The sequence below is a fragment of the Aristolochia californica genome, unplaced genomic scaffold, assembly GCF_029961685.1.
Source record: "Aristolochia californica isolate CCGP_79_NKW_82.1479 unplaced genomic scaffold, dmAriCali1.0.hap1 SCAF_5, whole genome shotgun sequence".
Lineage (NCBI taxonomy): Eukaryota > Viridiplantae > Streptophyta > Magnoliopsida > Piperales > Aristolochiaceae > Aristolochia > Aristolochia californica.
This window is the reverse complement of record NW_027182214.1, coordinates 45,480,392-45,503,412: the sequence shown is the minus strand read 5'-3', so window position 1 is coordinate 45,503,412 and position 23,021 is coordinate 45,480,392. Positions and strand designations below refer to the sequence as shown.

Sequence of the window (23,021 nt, the reverse complement as noted above, 5' to 3'; positions counted from 1 at the left end):
ATCCCACTTGCACCAAAGTGACAAAATGAGAAAACTTGGTGACTGAAAGGCTAGTCTGATAAAGGAGAAACATAAAAGAGATTTCCTTTCATGACCCAGTAATAAATCTAACTTACAGTTTATTGCATCTAATTTCACCCTTTTTTTCCCCCTGTTTATCTTTGGGTATGTATATCACATTTACAAGGCAATTTTCTAAGGTATAACACTTAACAAAAATTTGGAAAGTGGAAAACAATGCAGATCCTCTAGAAATTATCCACACGTACTGCCAAGTATATGACAGCCAAAATTACCCTCCATAGGGTGACTATGAAACCTTCTGTTAGCCCCGTCTCCTACTAAGGCACCTTGTGAAACAGAGGGGAATTGCAACACTGCGACCTAGTTCTCTTAAAGAATAAATGATTTTCACTAGGTTAAGATGTTCAGTCACACGTCAAACAGGTATCTTAAATCCTCCCCTGTCAGCCGAGTTTGCCTACCTCCCGTTTCATCCTCTCCAAATGCGGAAGCAACCATCTCTCTTTTCTTTTCCTGCAACCACAACTTTACGAATAAATGCCCACAGGAACGCAAATAATAAGTCTTCTCACAACAGTAAACATGTTCTATCATGCTGACTGTGTTCCTTCATTCATTATACATTTTGCATATAAACCTATACCCATTTATATAACCATTCTTGTAAACGATAACAAACAGAATTTAGAAGCAAGAACAGAAAATAATACCTGAAGGGCTAATATGCGATCTTCAACTGTATCTTTCACAGTTAGGCGAGAAACTTTAACAGGACGAGTCTGCCCTATTCGATGTGCTCTATCAATTGCCTGATCTTCAGTGGTAGGATTCCACCAGAGGTCCAACAGAAGAACATGACAAGCTGCAACCATGTTCAGACCAAGGCTTGCAGCTTTCAAAGACATTATCATGACAGAAACCTATTATATGACAAATATCAATGACCAATTATAAGTAGGACACAACTGCAGAAGAATTATATAAAGTTTACTTCAAAATTTGAACTATAGTTCCAGTCATCAACCTCTGGAAGAGTGTTAAAATCTTTCACAGCTTTGTCTCTTGCAACAACAGACATAGTTCCATCCAGCCTCCTGTACTGGATAGAAGAATTTTTTAGAGGAATTTCAAGCAAATCTAGCATTCTCGTCCATTGTGAAAAAACAATGGCTTTCTCCACTGTTAGTGAGCTTTGCCCACTTTCAGTACTTAAAAGAAGGCTAGATTCACTTTCTGGACCACTAGCAGCTTCATCTAATTCTTGCTTTCTGGAACTGGATGCCGATTTTGACAGAGACTGGAGAATTTCCATAGCAGCTTTTATTTTTGAAGATACAGAATAACCCTCCCCGCAACTAACAGGTTTACTGACAACAACATCACCAGGAGAAGTATGATAGAAACTATCTTGCCCAGACTGGTCAGAGAGGGAGTTCTGCAGCGTGGCTTTGGAATATACTGCAGTTACACGAACATTTACTTTACAGTGAGCTGCAGGGCACAAGCTGTCTTCTCCTGTAATGTGCTCACATATGCACTGATTGCAAAAGACATGGCCACACATGGCAACAACAGCATCCTCAGGAGGGTCCTGCAATGCAAATGACTTGATGTTAACACCCAAAATGCAGTTATAAACATCACATGTGCTTTGTAAGTTTTGGAAAATACAGGACAGTTAAAGTAGCAAAGTAAAATTTAATAGAGTCAGCTTAATCTAATCAATTTGTGAAGAGCATGACTAATCACCAACAATCAGGGTGACTTACGCAGTTGTTCAAACAACAAATGGGTCCAGACGAAACAGAAAGGGAAGAGAATCCATTACTATAAGGGATTGAAAGATTTTTTTTTTTTTTTTTTTTTTTTGAGATTGTGGGACCCACTTTTTTTTTTTAACCCACTTAAACTGAGACTTTTGAAAAGAAAGAAACTAGAGAAGATTTGAGAGAAAGAGAGGAAATAAATTAAGAGAAATTGAGAAAGGGCAGAACCAGCCAAGGCTGTGTCGGAGTGTGTGCCTGAAAGCACGACATCCCCTCTTTTAATTACTCACTTAAATGATATTTACATAAAAGTACAGAAATGCCCTTAGTTAAAAAATCAACTATAACTCATATAATAAAATCAACTCAGAAATGAATGAAACTGGAAAAATAAGAACTGATTGAGGGCATCTAATAAGACAGCTGAGAATAATCTTTGTATGTGAAATAATCAAAATACCCCTGAACTGGTATTTTAACAACTTTTTAACAGATTGCAATCTGAGTCTAACTTATAAGATCAAATCTCATATGGTCAAGATTAACATCGAATAAGAAGTTTAACATTATATGGATAAATTTAAAAATTCTGAAGACGAGATCCAATTTGTAGAAAGTAATGATGGACAAAGGAGAAGAATTTTGTACAAGGTAGGTATGGACCCCATATATTTTATTTGAAAGTATATGGTTTTGCATTATTAAAGAAAACCCAAAGCTGTAGGAGTTGGGTTAGCAATAATGGGCTCTTAAGTGATCAGTATACAATAACATCGTTTACAGTATTTGATAACAACAATCAAGTGCATCATTTACATGATGTATAGCTGAGGGCTAACTTCTAACCTATCAAGAGGAGACATCTACTTTATCCAATTAACAGTCGAAAGGTTTGGGTTTGACTCCAGGACCTGATGGGTCCTGTTTCAATTGCTCAAAAACAGTAAGAACAGGACTGAATCAATCTGGTTTGATATATTTTGAGTCAGAAGGAACCAAACCAGATCACTAGTTCTTACATTCTTTTACTACTTAAAGCAACTTGACCACCAATAAACTTTTTTTTAAAATCATATCTTTAATCTCCCATTTCCATTTATATGTTTTAATGTTTAAAGTTTTTATATTTTTAAGGCTGAAGGATCCAGGCTCAGGTATAATGTTCAAACCCATTTAATAAAACCCAAACCCCAAGGATCCAGGCTCAGGTATACTATTCCGACCCATTTAATAAATGGGTTGGTTCTGGTCAACCCACTTAACAAGTGATTTGGGTGAACCTGACCCACTACTACCTCTAAGATGTGCCCATTGATCACAATGCCCAATCCACATTTGAGAATTTCTTATGAAAAGAATCCAAAAAGTGCATACAACCTGGCCTATCCTCTTAACCAGGTTTCTTTTTTTATTTTTGCCTTTTTTTGGGGAAAAATGAGGGACAAGGCTTCTTTTGAAAAGAAAAACAAGAAAAGAGATAAAATTCAATAAGAAGGCTCGAAAAAGAAAAAAGAGGAGAGAAAATACAAGAAAGAGAGAGATTAAAGCCCAAGGCTAAATGAAGACAGAAGCCAATACAAGCAAGACAAAAAACTACAACAGAAATGAGCTGCGGATGTGTGGTCCTGTCGAGCTGCTCTATCTCTTGCTAGATCATCAACTAACTATTGGTAGACTTAAGTTTGTGCTGTCAAGAGATTCTCATATGTCATTTATCTCATTATGTGGGCTTTTTCCCCCAAGGCCCATGAGATGACAACTTCCAAATCACCTTCTATAAGTAAAGGGACGGTGAAGCACTCCTTGTACAACCTAAGGCCCTGGACAGTTGACCAGACGGAGTAGAGAAGACAAGGAGGCAATGCCCCAATGAATCCCGAATGATCCCCCCACCACCAGCCAGCCTAAGATAACCCTTAAAACTACCATCCAAATTGGAGTTCTTACCCATCCCTCCCGAGCGGCTAACCATGCAATGAGATGATCAATTCATTTCCAATTTCTTCTGATGACAAATCTAGGGAGATTAGATGAGAAGTTCCTATATGCTTACTTGCCCAAAATAATATGAAGTGCATAGCCTTTTTGTTTCTGAATGTTCTATGATTGTGATCTTTACCTGTATTCCAAACTATAGCTGCCACATGTAATTGCCAAAAGAACTTCACCAATCTTCCCCCAAGGGATTGAGAGGGACCAAGATAGAGAGTGAGGATGGAGACCAAACTTAAGTCAAACAACAGCCCAAATTTGTTGCGAGAGCGGACAATGAAGTAGAAGATGATTTATTGTTTCGGTATAGTTTGCACAGAGCTTGCAGTTCAGGCCCCCAATTTGGTTTCCCTTTCTGTAAAGTTGGTATGTAGTAAGAAGTTGATCTTTTTATGGCACACCAAAGGAAATGAATGACCTTGGGGGAGTTCTCCAACAGCGGGAGAATTGGCGGGACGCCAATATACCGGGCCCCAGTGGACCCACCAATTATGATTGAAATCATTTTTATAATTTATTTTATTTTATTTTAGCTTTCTTGATTTTACTGGATTTGATTAGATAGTGTTTTGATCAATTTTGAATTTTAAATTTCAATTTTAGTTTTTTATAGGCTGTAACAGGATGTTGAAAACAACTTTGAAGATGAATTAATAAAATCCCTTGTTTCTAGTCTCTCCATCTCTCCCTCTCTCCCTCCCTTCTCCTTCTTCCTTCTCTATTCTACTTCTTCTAAATTATTCTTCTCGATTTTCCTATTTCTCACTACCAATTCTTCTTTCTTGCTCTCTATTTTCTTCCTTTCTCTTTCTAATTCCAGCAATTAACCAACATTCGCATACGTCAATTAAAATTGTGCCTTGTCCCGCATCAGGGAGCTTTGATTTTACATATTAAACCCACTATAGGATCACTGTTTTGGCCTTTCCGTATTTAACCAGGCTTCTTGATCTTTCTATACATGTTTTATTCTTTATATTTATTTTTCTTTCTCTTTAGGTTATTCGCTTTTGCCTTTATCATAATTGTCTCTCTTGAAAGTTTCTCTTGATAAAAATCTTTTTTCTTCTTTGAAAAAAAAAAAAAAAAAAGAGACAACAATTTAATAACTAGACACAGATACCAAGATTGTTCCATCCATGTAACTTTTTTTACACTTCACTTAAGCAAATAGCAAACCAATTGTAACAATTTGATACACATGTAATGCTAAAAGGCAAGTTTGATACTCCAACGTCTAAAAGCAGTAAAGCAAACTCATGTCAGTTGCATAAAAGATAGTCACAATTATAAAAATTCTCACACAGATCCCATCTAAACAAGTACAGGTGAACATGTATAATGAGATGCTAAGAAAGTTAAAGAAAATGAAATACGTGGGATGTTCTTCAATAATAAAAAAAATTGAGGTGAAGAAGCGAGTTTGACCACCATACATTACAAAGGCTGCAAATTGCATAACCAGCTTCCAGACAGTTGAGGAGATGAATTAGTTTTTCCTTTTGTAGTCTTTTTGCTGTCTCAGTCGAGGCTCTCCATATGGAAGAACTATCATATCCATTAACCAAAAGAGGATGATCACAGGCCTGCCTGAGCCTCAAGAGCATTAATAGAATGTTGAAGTAATTTTGTTTGACGGTCCCAGCATCCGCATACTCCTGATATAGAAGAAAAATGCAATTAAAGAAAGTGATAAGCACACTTGTCACCCAAAATGAAAAACAGTACATGTCTTTTATCATCTTGTAATTCAAAATTAATGTTACCTTGAACTGTGCACGTGAATCAGCCTCTAATCTTGAGTAAAACTCACGTTCTTCCCCCGAGAAATCAACCTTTTTCAGCAAAACAGTTTTTGGAGGTAAATTGATGATCGGTTTCCCGTCAAGAAGGGAGCCTAAAAGCAAAAGTGTAAGTTGTCACAACAATCTGGGGAGCTTGTTAGAAAAGTCATATGTTTGTACTATGTCAACAGTGGAACATCCCGAGTTTCAAGTGAGAAAAAATGGTAGATGCATGTTCAAAGAGTGCATTAGATGTTAAATTGAATTTTTTTATGAAGGATTTACATGTCAACAAAATGAAATTGATTAAGAAGAGTAATACCTTTTGTTCGTCGCAGCATGATGGTCTTCAGAACGGCCTGTAGCTTTTTGTAACCATTAGTAGGATTTCTATTAATTGGTATCTTTATCATGGAACAAAATGACTTATAAATTGCATATGGTTCATATCTGAGAAATCTGAAGTAACTATATAGATCATCAACTGCATTTTGGATAGGTGTACCCGACAAGCACCATCTTCGCTTAGCTCGAAGACCCCAACAAGCTCTAGCAACTTGTGTTCTGTGGTTTTTTATGCTTTGAGCTTCATCCAAGACAACCCTATACCATCCAACTCTGGCAAGAGGACGAGCAGAAACAGATTCAAGAGCTTCACTGTCATTTCCCTTCTTGTGGTACTTCTTATTATTTGAACAAGGAGGGTATTTCCTTTTCCTATCAGTAGATAGTCCAACAGAAATATACTGAGCATCATTCTGTAGCTTCCCCACCTTCTCTTCATCATCTAGATCAACAAATGGTTGTTTGGGGACCTCCATACTTACAATTGAATACGTTGTCAGTACAACATCATATTTGGCCAGCTCCTTAGGATCCTTGGTGCGGTTGGTTCCATGATATAGAAGAACAGAGAGATTAGCTCTGCTGGTAACCTTGTGGTGCAGCTCTTCTGCCCATTGCCGAAGAACACTTGTGGGGCAGACAATTAGCGTTCCAGCAGCAGGCCTTCCCTTTCCTGATGCAAAAGTAATTGGAGGCCTCATGTTCCTCACTATTTCTGTTCCATTACTCTTGTTTAAAATTAGACCAGAGTCAGGAGCAGCCTGATTTAATGCAGGCACAGGGGCAACACCTATATCTTCATCGTCATCATCCAAATTTAATGTTTCAAACTCTCTTGGCTGTTGCACGGCCTTGGAAGTTGAGCAGGACATAGGAGCCCTTTCCATAAGTATAAGTGCAATTGTTGATATTGTCTTTCCCAAACCCTGCAATAAGACAATTTGTTAGTTAAGCCTTGAAAAAATCGATTACCCAAACAAAGTAAAGTAAGACCAGTGTCAACAGCATCATGCACACCAACCTGATCGTCTGCCAAAATTCCTCCAGAACAGTTTATATTGGTTGTTTCCTTTTGGACCATCCATGATAAAGCTATTCGCTGTCCATAATGGTTATGCATTCAAGTAAAAAATCCTGAGAACTGCATAATAAAACAAAATAACAGATTTAACTCAAAGCTCCAACAAACCTGGTGTCTCAAGAGGGAAACTGCTAAAACACCGTCTGGTGGGCTGGCTTCAGACTTCGTCTGTGATAGATCCTACAAAGCACCTTCACGACTTTAGAGAGACCAGTTACCATTTCGCAATTGGAAGTGCATTTTGAATTTGTCTCTAAGCAACAAGTACAGGGAATTTTAACCAAAGAAACAGGAAAGAATATAAATGGGGATATTTTAAAAAATAAGACATCAAGAAAATTTTCCTCACATATTTGCCTGTTCTAGTAGATGTCAAATGCATTATTATAATAGGATTACAATAGTGCTTTTCTCACCTGCAATGCAACCTGAAAAGTTAGACTTTCATCATTTTCCTTGGGCCTTATAACTAGGCATCCTTTGTCAGGACAAGAACTATTCAATGAATAACCCTGTGAAGTTGCAATAGAATTTCCATGTGTAAGAAGAAGAGCTTGTCTTCTAGGGTAGCTTGTCTCTTCAATAATACATACATCTGCTTCATTCTCATCGTGTGAACCTGAACAAGAGGTACTGGTATCTTGATAGAACATTTCTTCTTTGTCTTTCAGAAAATGATGATACTGACCAGATCTGCATGACGCAGGCAGTTGAACTTCATCCTTGTCCTTAATCCTATTTCTTGATGTGAAAGACTCAGATCCAGGCAGCCTTGACATAGGGAGAGATGTTAGATCAGCACAGGGAAAAGAGCTTCCATTGCTTATAAAGGATAGAACAGAAGAAGAAGCAAGTTGCCCATTTGGTTTGCTGTCGAATGAGTTATTTACATCAGTATGTAGAATGTCTCTTGCAGAAACATCGGGATTCACCACTGCAATATCTAATGAAGAGACGGGCATACTACTATGGCTAATTTCGTCTTGCGTTCCTGAATTTTCCACACTGGCATGATGGACCAGAGACGCTATATCCCACTTTTCATTGTTTACCAAAAGTTTTTGGAAACTATCAAGACCTTTGGGAAGTTCTCTGGAAGAACAGTTAGATAAAGGTTCTTCTGCAACTGTATCAGGAATGAAGGATGTCGGTGGACAATGACCACCACCACCACTCATCATAATACTAGTAAAAGTGCCAACCTGCTGACCATCCTGTTCTCCATCACAGGCTGTATAAGATGTTGAATCATGTGTTCCATTTGGATAATCTCTCTTAAAACAACTCCAATCAGATGTAGAAATGCAAGAAGCATTTGAAGATCCTGCAGCACAATCACCAAATTCTAGTTCATTACACTCAAGATGGACTATCACTTACAAATGCATGAATAGAGCATAAGACATAGTTCACCTGCTCTTCCTTCATGCAGTATGCTAACATTGCTAGTCAGCTCTTGGTTCCCTCTTTCAAACTGCACTCCACTACTAACAACTGCAAAATCATTTTCTTCTTTGGCATCAGATTCACAATCTTTTCTAAAACAATTTGCCTCTTCTCTTGCATGAAAATATGTGGAGCCCCAACTACATGTTTCATTCTGAATTTTTGCAGCATTAGAGGTCGTAAACATCCAAGAATTGAGAGGATCTCCATTAGAATTTCTAGTTGCAGCATGTCCTGAAAAAGGAATTGTAAACCAGTCATATTCAGCGCCAGGAATTCAGCTAGAAACAAAAAAAAATCCTATCAATTTGAGGAAATGGATATTGCTTTGAAGTTCAAAATCTTCAATACAGGAGTCATAAGAGCTACCAGGAGTTTCTAACTCACCACCATCCTTATACCTGAATCTGAAATTGAGAGAAACCATGGAGAAGTTTGCTGCAATCCTTTTCTCATCAAAATTGAACATGCAGATCCTTGGGTACCTGAAAGAAAACAAGAATGACAACACATATGGCAGCACTGGATATCACTTGATTCTAGCTTTTCTTCAAAAAAAGTTTAAACAAAATTGTAACAAGAAATGGTGACATTAAAAAAAAAAATTAAACAGTAAATTAACAACCATTGTTAGATTGAGACTCCTTTTCATCTACTGCAACAGCAACAGGAGTAGACTCATCTCCAAAAAAAGTCTTGAAGGGTAAATCTTCCGGAGTGCTCTGTATATCATATTCACAAAATTCAGCATATTATGAAACTACTTTTATTGAAAATCTCTGAAGACCAAAAAAGTACAGGAGACAGCCACCCAGTTGCAAAACAGATTAAGAAAACCAGATGTAACAACTTTTAGGAGCTTATCTAGGAAATAGGTCTCATGATCTTGACAGTATTGTCTAGGGACTGTTCAGTTAGCTTTTCAACGATACTTTGCCACATTCTCTTAAATTACTTTTCTACTTTGAGAGCAAAAATTTTTGCCTTTCTACTTCCTTACTTCCCAGATTCTCCATTAACAGTTGCAAAAGAAGTTTTACTTAGGTAAAAAGGAAAAATAGTTCTTCACAAACAGAAAGTAACTTTCTAAAGCCAATCCAAAAAGGCCCCAAGGTTGATAGATCCTAACTATTGGCTGTATTTGGATTGAAAGGTTTTTCAATTTATTTAAAAGTTTATTCATATGAAGTGGTGACCATATAGACAATCTTAGAGAAAGGAAAAAAGATTAGACATAACATTTTATAATATTATATAAATATTTTAATTCTCAATATATGGAATCATGGAGACTTGGGCTGTGTTCCATGGTCTCATGGGGAGTTTCCTAGATGGAAGTCTTGAGTTCAAGTATCCTTAGGCTCAGGGAGTAACCTGGGTACAAAACCATTGTAATACAGACCAAAAAAAAGTGATTGATTTCAGGACAGAGCTTTAATCCCTTCAGCAACACAACAACCTTGGCTTTTTATACTGGTTATCATAGAAAATCTTCCAAATACACTTAGTCAAGCATAAAACAAATAGTAAACGGCATGAGAATCATCTAGACAGTGATTACGATGGAAAGGAAACTTTCAAAGGGCAAAAGATTGCATAGAAGAATTGCAATTTTGACTTTAACACAGCCAAACACATCTCCAGTGCTTCCAGATTATAAACAAATAATAAGGTGATCCAATTGGTTGGTGACATTAGCACTACTTCTGGATTATCCACGACATCGAAAATTGCAGCTTCTTCACAAATCAATGACTCTAAGTATCACACATTTTTAACGCGATGAGAAATGAGTACAGTATGAAAAATATCCCAAGAGAACTAATAAATTAAAGGAGTGTACAATCAAGACCTCAAAATCAGAAAACCTCCATAATATAACGAAGCTCGGGCATATTGTAGCAGTAATGTGGCTCCAAAAACAAGGTATTGTCAATAATCCCTACTTCTAGCTAGGGAATCAGCCAATTCATTTAGCACATCTCAAAATGTAAGTCATTTATGGTTACAAATGTATTCAATCACATAAATAAATAAATAATCCAAGAAATGCCCCTCTAAGATAGAAGAGGTGGGGAATGGAAACCCACAGTACCAGTATGATTGCTGGTGTTGCTAATGTTGACTACAACCCATTGAATAGCAACAGAACCCTTCATTCAGAAGTACGTAAAGCAACTGTGCAGGACATTTTGCAGACCCAAGGTACATGATCCTTCATTCAGACTGCACGCGCCTAGTTTGGACTGTACTGAATTTGTCACTAAATCCAGTTTCACAACACTTCTGGAAAATTTTGTCTTCAAAAGGTCCACATCAGTTTTGTCAATTCCAGGAACCTCCTTGTCAAACAAGAGGCTGAAGTTTAGGTTTAGTTGATTTGTAGAAGAAGGGAAGAGAAGAAGAGATGAGCATTCTGTAATTAGGGTTTAGAAGAGAGAGAAGGAGAAAGGCTCGTGAAGTGAGAAAATGGGAAGACAGAGAACAGTTCTCTCCTACATTATATCTTTATTCATTAATGCATGAATAAAAAAGACAAGAATACCCTTAGAGTAAGGACAAGTGCATAATATAATGTGTAAACATAAAAGAGAAAGAACTATCCTATCTACTAACTTTCTCACACTCTCCCTCAAGCTGGAGCATAAATATTAAACATTCCCAGCTGGTAAAAGTATCCCCAAACACTTTTCCGGACGGTGCTTTAGTAAAAACGGCTTCTAGTTGTTTTGATGTTCTCACATGAGGTGTAGAGATCAGTCAATGAATAACTGCATCTCTGATGAAATGACAATCTACTTTAATGTGTTTGGTGCACTCCTGAAAAACTGGATTGTTAGCAATGTAATAGTTGTTTGATTGCCACATGCCATGGCATAGGCTCTTTGATCAAACAGCTAAATTTTTCAAAAATAGATTTACCCACATCATTTCACATGCAGTATGAGTTGTAACTCTATATTCAGCTTTTGCACTTGATCTAGCAACCAACAATTGTTTCTTGTTTTTCCAAGACACGAGGTTCCCTCCAACAAAAGTATAAAAACCACTTGTAGATCAACAGTAAAGTTTTAATCCTGCGTAGTCAACATAAGAATATCCAATGATATCCACATATTCATTCTTCCCATATAAAAAACCCTTTCTAAGAGCACTTTTTTGTAAAATTGGATTTCATTCAAAGAAAGCCAACAACAAATAACTAGTCCAATAAAGAAAGCTATTGAAAAAAGTGCGCTTTTTATTAATCTCGTAACACAAAAAAAACCTAAAAGGAGGGCCCCCTTAAAATGAGGGATTGGAGGGTGACCCCCTCTTTAGCCAAGAAGTTAACTAAACAATTAGCTAAACAGGGCACATGAGACCAAGAACAAACAAAGGAACATTGTTCCTGCACTTCAAAAAACAAGGCCATTAGGGCCAAGGGGTCTTTCTTCCCTAAGCACCAAGAAATGACAACCAAGCAATCTTCTTCCACAAACAAAGAACCTTCAAAGTGATCTTTGAAAATCTTCGGTCCATGCCTTAGAGCTTGAAGCTCAACATTGTTGGAATCTATTGTGCCCAGCATAGGAGGCAAGAACGGCTTCCAAATGAACTTTCCTTGGGTTTTCCATGAACTGGCTTACTAGTCAAAAGAGAAAACTATGTCTGGCCTAGTAATTGTGGCAACTATCAGTTTTCCAACCTGCTTTTGATAATGATTTTTGTCCTTCAAAAATGAGCTATTTCCATCATGCAAATTATGATTCATCTCAATGGGAGTATCCATAGGCTTAGCTCCAAGTAGTGCAGTCTCAGACAAAAGATCTATAATATATATTCTTTCAGGAAACACAATACCTGTTTTGCTCCTCGCTACCTCAATTCCCAAAAAGTATTTTAAGATCCCCAAGTCCTTTGTATGGAAATGTTGCTTCAAATATTCTTTCACCTCTGAAATGCTTGACTATCATCACCAGATATCACAATGTCATCCACATAGACAACTAATATAACAATTCCAGATTTTCTTTTAAGAATCAACACAAAGAAATCTGAACTGGACCTTATAAAACTGAATGCACACATAACAAAGCTGAATTTGTCAAACCATGCTCTTAAACTCTATAGGGCTTTAAGTAATCGACATACCTTATGTTCCTTCCCGTATGCAACAAATCCGGGTGGTTGTTTCATGTAGACTTTATCAACCAAATCTCCATAAAGAAATACATTTTTAACATCCAAATGATACACTTACAAGTTTAAATTTTTTTGAGAGGGCGTGCGCGATTCAAAGTCACGACCGGACGCTCCTAGTTGTAAAGAGAATACCATCAGACCACACGGCCTTAGGTTTTACTAGTTTAAATTAACAGCCAAAGAAAGTAAAATTCGAATAGAACTTAGCTAGCCACTGGGAAGAGGGATTTGAAGTAATCGATCCCATAAGCTTGGGTATATCTTTTACAACAAGTCTTGTTTTATATCTTTTCAAGGACCCATCAACATGGTGTCTAGTGGTAAACACCCATCTATAGCCATAATATCTGCCCCTAGAGATGGATCACATAATGTCCAAGTTCCTCTATAGATAGGAGCATTCGTCTCCTCCTGCATAGCAACTTTCCATTGAGGAGTAGTCATAGCCTTAAAATGATTCCTAGGTATGACTATAGAGGAAATAGAAAGAGCAAATTTCTGAAACGAAGACGAAAGAAACATACTTTGAGATTGGGTGTTGAGTGCAAGATATTACTCCATTTCTTAATGCAATGGGTAGATGAATATCAAATTATGACAGGGTACTCACAGAAGGACCAGGGTGCAGATCAGATGAAGCAGAAGACTGTCAGCATAGTGGCTGGCTAAGTGTTGGAACCATAGAATCCTCAAGTAAGGGTCCTTCCATGCTATCAGTAATTAGAGGAGTGACTGGCTGGCCTGCTGTGGCACTTATCTCTAGAGACTTTTGAGAGAAAAGAACTGACTTAAAAAATGTGACATCAACTGAGACATAAGTCTTATGGCTCTGATGATAAAGACACTTACACCCTTTTTGTACCCGATAGTATCTAAAAAATATACATTTGACAGAAAAACGACAGAATTTATCTTGACTGAGTGTAGTATTATGAACAAAATACAAACGATCAAACACCTTGGATGGTAGAGAAAATAATGGTCTAGAAGGATAGAAAATTTTAATAGGAATATTATGCTTGAGAGTGGATATGGGCATACAATTGATCAGGTAACATGAGGGAAGAATAGTATCTCCCCAAAAACGTTTAGGTACCTTCATGTGGAAGATTACTCTTTGGGTTGTATCAAGTAGATAATGATTTTTACCCATTTAGTTGTGGGGTATAAGCACGTGACAGTTCATGCAAAATTCCATATGTAGAACAAAATTGAGAAAATTCCCTACTCAGGTTCCATGTCAAATGAGAGGCTAGAGTATAGGTTTAGTTGATTTGTAGAAGAAGATTAGATGAGAAGTGATAAGAATTCTGTAATTTGGGTTTAAAAGAGAGAAGGAGAGAAGAAGAAGAAGAAGAAAGGCTTGTGAAGTGAGAAAATGGGAAGATAGAGAATAATTCTCTCCTCCCTCACTTTCTATCTTTATTCATTAAGCCATAGAATAAAGAGACAAGAATGCCCTTAGAGTAAGGACAACTACATAATATAATGTGTAAACATAAAAGAGAAATAACTATTCTATCTACTAATTTTCTCACACTCCTCAAGCTCCCAATGTTCAGTATTTAACCTGCAGCAGCTTGAACTCTTGGCAAAAAACCAAGTTCACAGCATATATGGATATTTAACAACAGACCAAGAACATGCTATGAGTCACAGCTCTCAGAGATGAAAGCGGAACTGAATAAAAAGGTCGCAGCATCAAAATAGAGTTTAACATTGAAACTACAGCAGAAATGATGTAGCAATTCAACAGATAGTGTTAGTCCAAAAGTCAACCAATAGCTGGTTACATTTAAATGGAAGTCTTTGGTTTCTTTCTGTGTAATTTTTTTTCTGAAATTATGGCTGTTAGATTAGCTATTCAAAAACTCTCAACCAGGTGCTTCACCAAATTTCCAAGACTTGTGTACTGAGGACAAATCATAATTTAAGATTCAGATGTTCCTGTTTCCCATAGAAGCATCCAGTAGTCACTCCTATTGTTAACTTAGAATCCCTTCTACTTTATTTAATTGCACAGTCTATGGTTTGCTAGCATGGTAATGTACACCAAGAACTCTAGCTTTTAAATTTTCCCCGCGGTATAGTACGACTGTTCTAACTTTTGGGAGAGGTGCAAACGAGTTAGCTAATTTGCTCGGTAAGAACAGTAGGGCCCTAGACAAACCTGATTGAATAAACCTAATCTCAAATTTTTTTGCGCACCTTAAATTTTTTGTACACCTATAAAGCAGAGAAAGAAAACGATTCGTAGAAGCAGCAAGAAAAAAAAATAAATAAAAAAAAATCAGATGATATCGAACATACTGGGGAATCACGAAGAAAAGGATTGGAATTCTCGTCAAGGATCTTATAGAAACTCTCAATATCAATTGAGAGATCATCGGGATCGTTTGCAGTAATAGCTCCGCCGTCAGTCACGCAATTGGAATCACCAAAACCGTCGGTGTGCAACATCAGGATACACCATGAGAGAAAACAAAACACCGAAGATGTCGAACAATCAAGCGAGCTACGGAAAACTCACGTTCCCAATCTGGATGCAAGGAAGAGTCGATCTAAAGATTCCGAAGTGTGATTGTACCGACAACACACCCTTGGAGAAAAGAAGGAAATTTCCAAAGAAAAGAGAGATGACGATAACAACAGGAGGGTCCCGAAGGTTCGTCGCGGTTGCCCCCGTCGTAAAATGCGAGTTTGTGAATTGTGAAATGTGTGAGGGATCAATTTGCTGTGAGTTTCTTTGCTTTTGGGCAGCCGGTGTTTGCGCAATTGTATTCTTCTTCCCTCGCCTTTTGTTTTTCGTTATTTTGGGCTTCGAGAAGACGCAGGGAAGGAGCATAAGGTTTAAAAAACTGATGACTGGAGCCGTGGAGCATATATCACAGATGCAGAAAAAGCCACGCCTAGTGCATTTGTTTTTCTCTTCTCATTTGTTGACTAGAAAGCACACCCTATGTTTGATTGGTCGCGTCGGATGTCGTTTCTAATGAGAACAAAGAAGGGAATTCGCACATTGAAATTCCCGATGAGTATGTATATATATATATATTAGTATGTATGTATAGGATAACATGAAGTATATCGGCTAACCCAAAATCCAATATGTTTCGATCATACCCCTTCAGCCATAGGAGCAAAATTTCACCTGATGGATTTTCTTTAGGCCACTAACGCGACCAAACTGTAAGGTCCCCCAAATGCAACAGCCACCTCTCAGCAGTAGTCACGTGTGTGCTCGATAAAACTACGGGAGAGGGAGATCCCGACGCTGAGAAGGGCGCCGTTAGCCGGCGAGGATCCGCGGAAGAATCGGGTAATTGAAAGTTAACAAACTCGCCGGAAGTGCATAAGGAGGTAAAGCCGTGGCCGGTCGCTCTCTGTCGTCGTTGTGTTGCATTATCCGCATTTCGGTGCTCCACCTCCAGGCTCCTTTTCTCTCTCCGCTGTTATTCTTTTTAATGCTTCAACGGATTTAGGACTGGACACAAGCAGAGGGCGTGTCTTCTTGTCATTGAAAATCAAATTTTTATTATTCGTTATTGTCTGCTTTCTTGCGGTTGAGATAACTGTGATCAAGCTCATCGAACCCTAGATCTTCTCCACTATCTTTACGATTCCCAGGCTCCTGTCTTGATTGAATGTTCGCTTGCTGTACTGCAGGAGGCTAATATCACTTCTTCGGGATTTCGATGGGTTTTAGATTTGAATACTGATGTCACTGTTCTGGTTCGTCGTTGGTCAGCTAGCATCTACTGAAACGATGGTAAAGAACATATCTCCTACATCTAGAAGATAGAATTCGACTGTGGCGCTCTGGGATTGCAACCGAAAGGAATCTGGTTTTTGTGTGAACTTATCAAAAGGCGTCTGTTTCCTAGCGTTTTCGCCGGCCATTTAACAGAAAAAGTAAATAAAAGTTTATATTACTTGTGCAGTCTACATCTAAGAAGGTGATTACGAGAGACGAATGGGAGAAGAAACTCAACGATGTAAAAATTAGGAAAGAAGATATGAATAAATTAGTGATGAACTTTCTTGTGACCGAAGGTTACGTTGAAGCTGCAGAGAAATTTCGGGTGGAGTCTGGCACTGAACGTATCCTTCTTTTGTAACATTGTCAGCGTCAGTTACTTTTTATAAGGAATGTTACCGCTGAAAACGAACAGGAACATTTATTCTAGTTTTTTGGCTTTTCACTTTTAGAAGTTTAGGATGATTTCGTCCGCTAATATTTGACCTTTCACCTTATCGGCAAATAGCAGATATTGATCTTGCAACAATAACTGATCGTATGGCTGTAAAGAAGGCTGTACAGAGTGGCAATGTTGAGGATGCAATTGAAAAAGTCAATGATTTGAATCCTGAGGTATAGTGCTGCACTCCTCATACTTCTCTTCTTTAATTTGCCTGTGTCTTTCTACTCTTTTTCTTTTGATTGTTTATTTTCCTAACTGGGCTTGCACAAAAAGAAAAACACTCTCTGTATTTATTGGTGATCAAATGTGGTAATGAGCTGGGTTTAGAAGGAGAAAAACTCAAATTACACTCCTCTAAGATCTTACATTTGCATTTACATTTGCGACTTATTGCTCTTTGTTGTAAACATGAAATTCATATCAGGCATAAGCTTAAAATATCTCCATGCTTGTAATGTGGTCCAAGAGAGGACACCAAACCTCCTGGCCTGAATGAGGAGAACTTTCTCTGCTCATCATTTAGAGTGAAAAATAGGGAGACAAAGACCTTCTTTGAAATTTATACGTGACGAGCAGTCATTGTAAAAGCTTTCCCATGAACTATAAAGTGGCAGTACACAAGTTTTTGCTTTAAATTATCTGTTTTTATGGTATTTTCTCTCTGGCCCTCACATGTCCCAAAAGATGTAATCAGTTATGAAACAAAATCTTTATCATTCCCCTCCTCTCCTGAAAACCAGTGACAGGTGAAGTTGGTGATCTAGTGAGGGACTGCACAGGGCAGACCGTACGAGCTTTTCAGGTGCCACTGGCCCTGTGGCTCAATAGAAGCAGATTTGAAGGCTTCACTCTCTTGGAATCGAGCTCTATTCATAGAAATTCATCGGTCTATTCATAGTTGAAGGCATCTCAGCTCTTGTGTTCAATTGGCTAGCAAAAAACTCCTCTCCCACATGGAAAATCAAGCATAAGTTTTGATGAAATAAATGATTTATGTACTCCTTTGTATGTGGTATGGGAGCACATTCTAGGGCTGCAGATAGTATGGTTGATAAGCTGACTAAGGATGGGGCATCCCATCAATCTTAAGTCTTCTGAGAATTTCTTCCTCTTTAGTCTTGAGAATTGATTCTTTCAACTTCCATATATCGTCTGCATAAACCTTCATTCTTGAATTAAAATTCCACAAGTTAAAAAACAACAAATCTCGGTCTTCCAACAATTATGCTCTAATCTTTAGCATATTGTTAAGGGAGTGCAAAGACAGAAAGATAGCACAATCTTTGGGCATCCAGTTGATCAAGGAAGTGGAAAGAAGCTTTTGACAGATAGGATTTTTAGTCAGGATTTGTCACTTTACAAGCTGAAGAAGAGAATGATGAACTCGTTTTTTTAACTACTTTAAGGGACACTGGTTTTGGCTTGGATGGTAATAAACTAAAATATATGTGGAATACTAGATATTCTACCTAAACGAATGACTATATTATTTTTTGACAATAGAGTGAATAAGGGTAAACTAGACTTTGTAAATTAGGTATATCAGCTTCTGAGCTTTACATACACCTTATTTGCTGATGGTCTGACCTAATTTAAGTAGCTTGCATCATTTATATTTCAAATATTGAAGATACAAAAAGAATATTTCAACTTTTCACAAAAAGAAAAATTCAAAATTTGAAGATAATCGATTCCCATCTTGAGGATGCCAGATTTCTCCCCATAGTGCCAGCAACTACAGTGCAAGTACTTATGGTCATTGTTGCTTTTGCTGCTTTTATTATGCATGCAAGATGGTATGTTAGGTCAATGGTGCTTAGCTAACATTGATCTGCTCTGATAGCTCCCTTATCTCTAATGCTTCCATTAGATTTTTATTTATAAATAACTTGGGTTTTTTATTTTTTGTTTTCTTTTTAATATTTTCTGTGAACTAAGCTGAGAATAGGCAATCGTGCCTTTTTGTTTTTTTTTTGAAATGGTAATGATTTTATTGAGGAAGGGAACCAAATAAAAAGCTAGGGAAGGCATCATAACTTTAGTACAAGCTTCATTGCTAGATTTCCCCATTTGGTCTTGATCCATTAACCTTCTTGACTAATGTTTCCCTGGGTTTATTTCTTTAACCTTTGAGCGTGCTGCCACTGAGAAGAGTTGAGAAGAGTCTCAGAAAATCATGAAACTAAAATATATATTGAAATATTTTATGGACCTGTAGTTACGATACATCCATAATATAGTTCCTCTCATGTTAGGATTTAGAATTTTGCTGGCTTTGAAGGCAAAGCTTTCTTGATTAGGACTATTTGTGCAGATACTGGATACAAACCCCCAGCTATTTTTCCATCTCCAACAACAGAGGTTGATTGAACTGATCCGAAATGGCAAAGTGGAAGAAGCCCTTGAATTTGCTCAGGAAGAGCTTGCACCAAGAGGTGAAGAAAATGTAAGGCTCTCATTTGTCAAATTACCAAGTGGGATTTACATTTTGTTATCTAGTTGATATTGGAGTATGCCTATTTAAGCCTTGCTGGATTATATTTCATTTTGGATTGTTGAAGCTTGAGCTCATGGTCTTGATGCTTCTTCGGCATTATGGTTTTGTATGAAAGTCTTATTGATCTTTAAATTTCTAAGAAGAGTGTTAACTTATGATTTAAGATAATATTTATAATAGGTGTAATGATGCCAGCTGCCATGTCATTTAGTGTTTTCTATTGGTGGTATACTGATTTCAAAGAGATCACGAAAAAGTTTATTCTATTATGCTACATGTTCTAAGTGGATCGGGCTCTATTATGTTGTTTGAGTTATAGGGGTAAATATTTAGACTCATAAACTATTTTATAACAAGGAGGCCTGGCTTAAAATATATTTTCAGCCTTGTAAGTCCAGTTTACGTTGTAAATGCTTAATGGTTCTGTATGCAGCAAAGCTTTTTAGAGGAGTTAGAGAGGACAGTTGCACTTCTGGCATTTGAAGATGTTTCTAATTGCCCTGTTGGAGACCTTCTAGACATATCACAGCGCCTAAAAACAGCAAGTGAGGTGAATGCTGCTATTCTGACAAGCCAAAGTCATGAAAAAGGTTGGAAGAGATTTCCTTACTACCCTTCCTTTTATTAAAATTCCTGGATTATCTGCCTCAGTAAATTTTTTCTAGTTTTCTACCCTCCTATTCAGAATAATCAAGTGTTTATTTGCCTGTTCATTATCATCGTCATTTTAGTAGTAAATATTCAGATGAGTTTGGTATTTTTTACCAATATCATTTTTTAAGGATTTCAAGGCACACTCAACATTTGGTTGGTGCATTTGGTGATCTGTAGGCAATCAAATGAGCCTCTAGGCAATTAAAGACACCATTTACTTGAAGAATAATTTTTAATGTTGGCAGTTTCTATTATCAGTCATGATCATTGTTCATCACCCTGCCACCAGATGAACAAAGAATATGATGGTATTGTGCAAGATAACATACCAATCAGTCTGCAGTCATATGTTGCATGGATTAAAGAAGCTTAAGATTTTGACTGAGGTGATGCCACCTAGATTTCTCTTTTGAAGTTCCAAGGACCAAATTTTGCAATTGCCTCTGTGCAACTTGGCACATGGGATTCAGGAGAAAACCACGAAGTGGGATTTAAATAACTCAGAGATGGCTGGTAAAGTTATTTTATGCACACTTTAAATCAGGACCTCTGTAATGTTTGCTGTATTGCTGATGGGCATATTGCATATAAGGCATTATATATACATACACTATACAGGTCGTGTAGGTCAATATAAGACAAAAAAAACTGTGATTGCTTCAGATTTTGGCAACCTGATACAGTACATCGTTCTGTTACAGTAAACCTTGCTGTAATTGTTACTGTAACTGCTGTTACAGTGGATGAACCTTTCTTGTTTTTTTATAAAAAAATTATGTTTTTTGCATGGTTGTCTATTAACCTTTTATCATGGCAGATTAGGAGAGACCGGTGGTACTGTGGAAGTTGTAAAAATAGTGCATTGCCTTAATTCGATGAAATCTGAATTGAATTTATGTCTTACCATCATGCCTATTAACGTTTTCAATATTGAATTCTATGACAATGAAATATAAACATAAGCCCATGGTTGTTATTAATACAGATCCAAAGCTTCCAAGTTTGTTGAAAATGCTGATTTGGGCTCAGAATCAGCTTGATGAGAAGGCTGCTTATCCTCGTATAAACGACTTGTCCACGGCTGTGCTTGAAGATCCATCCATTTAAAAGTTATTGTTAAATCATTTGAAAAGGGGAATGCATCAGTATCTGTTATATTGCATAGAAATGAAGAAAAGGATTGTGTGAATGGGTCAGTTAGGGTGTATTTAGGTTTTTAACTGATTTTCTCATGGATGGGAAGATTGATTCTTTACTCGTGCCAGGTCCTTGTTGTTACTTGAGTTTATGGTTGTACACTTGTTTTGGGACGCGTTTAATATGGACATTCAAGGACCTAGATTCATCCTATGGAAAAAAAAATCCTACAATTTCAACAGTCACTTTTGAACTTTCTTGTATTCTTTTGTTCTCGTTTTTTTTTCTCAAACCAAAGAACAAAACTAGGGCAAAGTCCAGATGAGAAGTTTACTTGGTTTTACCTCGTGAAGGACTACTCTGATCCATATTAGAGTCGAGAACGGAACCCATGTATGCATTCATACTACGTGAAGAAAGAAAAGAAGGAAAAACAGAGTCGGATACTCGTTTTTACTGCAAGACGAAGAAATACAGCAAAGATATAATTGATCTGGAAACTGAGCTGAACTGACGCTACTGAGCCAGATCCATTAGAGCAATTATAGGAAGAGCAACTCCTAGTGCCCGGTGTCTAATCAAGAGCATATAAAGGCAACTGGAATTCGGATCAGAACAGAGGACTTCGATTCGACTTGTGTGGAATGACTGTGTGGCTGCACCGGTGAAACGACAGTCGGAACCTCCGTCATCAAAGTTAAGAGCGTAACCGGAAGGATCGTACTGAAACCTGAACCGGTTATGGTCTCTGCTCTTAATAGCCTTCCTCATCCGCGCTTTCATCCTGAAGAAATTGCTTCTGCAGTATTTCTTTCCGCAGCTCAACCATGCTTTACACCTTATCCAACACATTTCCGCGCGAACAAAATCAACCACGGCCGAACTGGTGGAATCTTACATGCGGGTCTATTATCTTCTCTAAAGAGAATATCCAGACGGCTCCTGCCAGCTTTGGAGCTAAACGCTGATGCAAATATATAGAGTTGCTTCCTCCTAAAGATGCTGCACTGAAAACTGGGTAGAAAACGAACTGATAAAGGAACTTAAACACGGCTATGCGGTCACATGGGATGAAAAAGAAGCGTCGAAATTCCAATTTGTAAGTTGCAATGTCTTTTGCTCCGTGGACGTACCAGAACAATATTCATGGAGGTCACCAGTTGTCCTGAAAGTACTTCGCTGTTCATCTTCTTCTCCCTCCGTCACGTCGCTTCAGTAAATCTAGAGAATCGTTCACAGGCTGTTTGACCAAGAGATGGGTTCCGCCAGGAAGGCTTGTAAAAAGCCGGGCGTCGATTCTCTCTTTCATTGACTCTGTAGATCTTGTGACTGCAACGTTTCCACAACTAACCAAACAGAATTAACATTTGGTTCCTCCATAGATTCCAGTATGGATTTCCTACTTTTCACCGATTATTAAAACTTAAAAGAGACGACTAGCTAGTCTCATGTTCATCTCTCTCTCTCTCTCTCTCTCTCTCTCTCTCTCTCTCTCTCTCTCTCTCTCTCTTTTCTAAGATGAGCACAGATAATTAACAGGCAGCAATGATGGGTCAAATCATTAATCTCCTTTTTTTTCTTTCTGGAAACTGGAGCTCTATGCCGACGCGGGTTTGTCAGCACGTATGAGTAATCACTGGAGAAGGAGCAGGAGCAGATCGGGAGGAAACAACCGGAATTGGGGAGTGTGCCAATGTCTGAGATGGCCTTCGTATTTTTGTGCTTGGTTTGTGTATACCAGAGCATTAGTTCTCTTGAGTCTTTCTTCTTGTCGGGTCTCTGTTCCTCTTTTAACGCAAACCTGTAAGCGTCCTCCCTGTCTACTCTACTACAGATTTACAGTCTCGAGCAACAGCCCACCGGACTGATGTCTGCTCCCTCCCTAACGAAACCAAATTAAAACCAGCA

General features: G+C 37.8%; 2 protein-coding genes across 4 annotated transcripts; one reads left to right on the top strand and one right to left on the bottom strand.

The window, feature by feature from the left end:
* Positions 1–59: 59 nt before the first annotated feature.
* Positions 60–15,476, bottom strand: LOC137965808 (helicase-like transcription factor CHR28). Of its 2 annotated transcripts, none has more exons than XM_068812159.1 (13): positions 14,934–15,476; positions 9,064–9,160; positions 8,840–8,923; positions 8,406–8,672; positions 7,409–8,316; positions 7,101–7,172; positions 6,933–7,010; positions 5,889–6,837; positions 5,549–5,679; positions 5,219–5,440; positions 1,049–1,615; positions 735–944; positions 60–537 (listed from the first exon to the last, which is right to left on the bottom strand). In XM_068812159.1, exons 1-13 carry the CDS (start codon positions 15,081–15,083, stop codon positions 433–435), a joined length of 3,840 nt encoding a protein of 1,279 aa, XP_068668260.1. In that variant the 5' UTR covers positions 15,084–15,476; the 3' UTR covers positions 60–432. The 2 variants fall into 2 exon arrangements, with proteins under 2 accessions (XP_068668260.1, XP_068668261.1); XM_068812160.1 differs by lacking the exon at positions 14,934–15,476 and adding an exon at positions 12,282–12,300 and having other exon boundaries at positions 8,826–8,923.
* Positions 15,477–15,775: 299 nt separating this feature from the next.
* On the top strand, positions 15,776–21,347 carry LOC137965700 (protein GID8 homolog). 2 transcript variants are annotated; one of them, XM_068812015.1, is made up of 7 exons: positions 15,776–15,983; positions 16,290–16,392; positions 16,565–16,724; positions 16,892–16,995; positions 19,140–19,271; positions 19,756–19,912; positions 20,962–21,347. In XM_068812015.1, the coding sequence occupies exons 2-7, from the start codon at positions 16,342–16,344 to the stop codon at positions 21,081–21,083; spliced, it is 726 nt and encodes a 241-aa protein (XP_068668116.1). In that variant the 5' UTR covers positions 15,776–15,983; positions 16,290–16,341; the 3' UTR covers positions 21,084–21,347. The 2 variants fall into 2 exon arrangements, with proteins under 2 accessions (XP_068668116.1, XP_068668115.1); XM_068812014.1 differs by having other exon boundaries at positions 15,777–15,983; positions 16,889–16,995.
* Positions 21,348–23,021: the final 1,674 nt, after the last annotated feature.

Excerpts from the sequence above, each read along its gene's own strand:
- LOC137965808 (XM_068812159.1), bottom strand. The coding sequence starts at position 15,083 with ATGTTGCACACCGACGGTTTTGGTGATTCCAATTGCGTGACTGACGGC. Across the intron at positions 9,161-14,933 it reads CTTTTCTTCGTGATTCCCCA|AGCACTCCGGAAGATTTACC; the intron begins GTATGTTCGATA and ends TATGATATACAG. Across the intron at positions 1,616-5,218 it reads CAATTTGCAGCCTTTGTAAT|GACCCTCCTGAGGATGCTGT; the intron begins GTATGGTGGTCA and ends TTTGCATTGCAG.
- LOC137965700 (XM_068812014.1), top strand. The coding sequence starts at position 16,342 with ATGTCACTGTTCTGGTTCGTCGTTGGTCAGCTAGCATCTACTGAAACG. Across the intron at positions 16,725-16,888 it reads GGTGGAGTCTGGCACTGAAC|CAGATATTGATCTTGCAACA; the intron begins GTATCCTTCTTT and ends ATCGGCAAATAG. Across the intron at positions 19,272-19,755 it reads CACCAAGAGGTGAAGAAAAT|CAAAGCTTTTTAGAGGAGTT; the intron begins GTAAGGCTCTCA and ends TTCTGTATGCAG.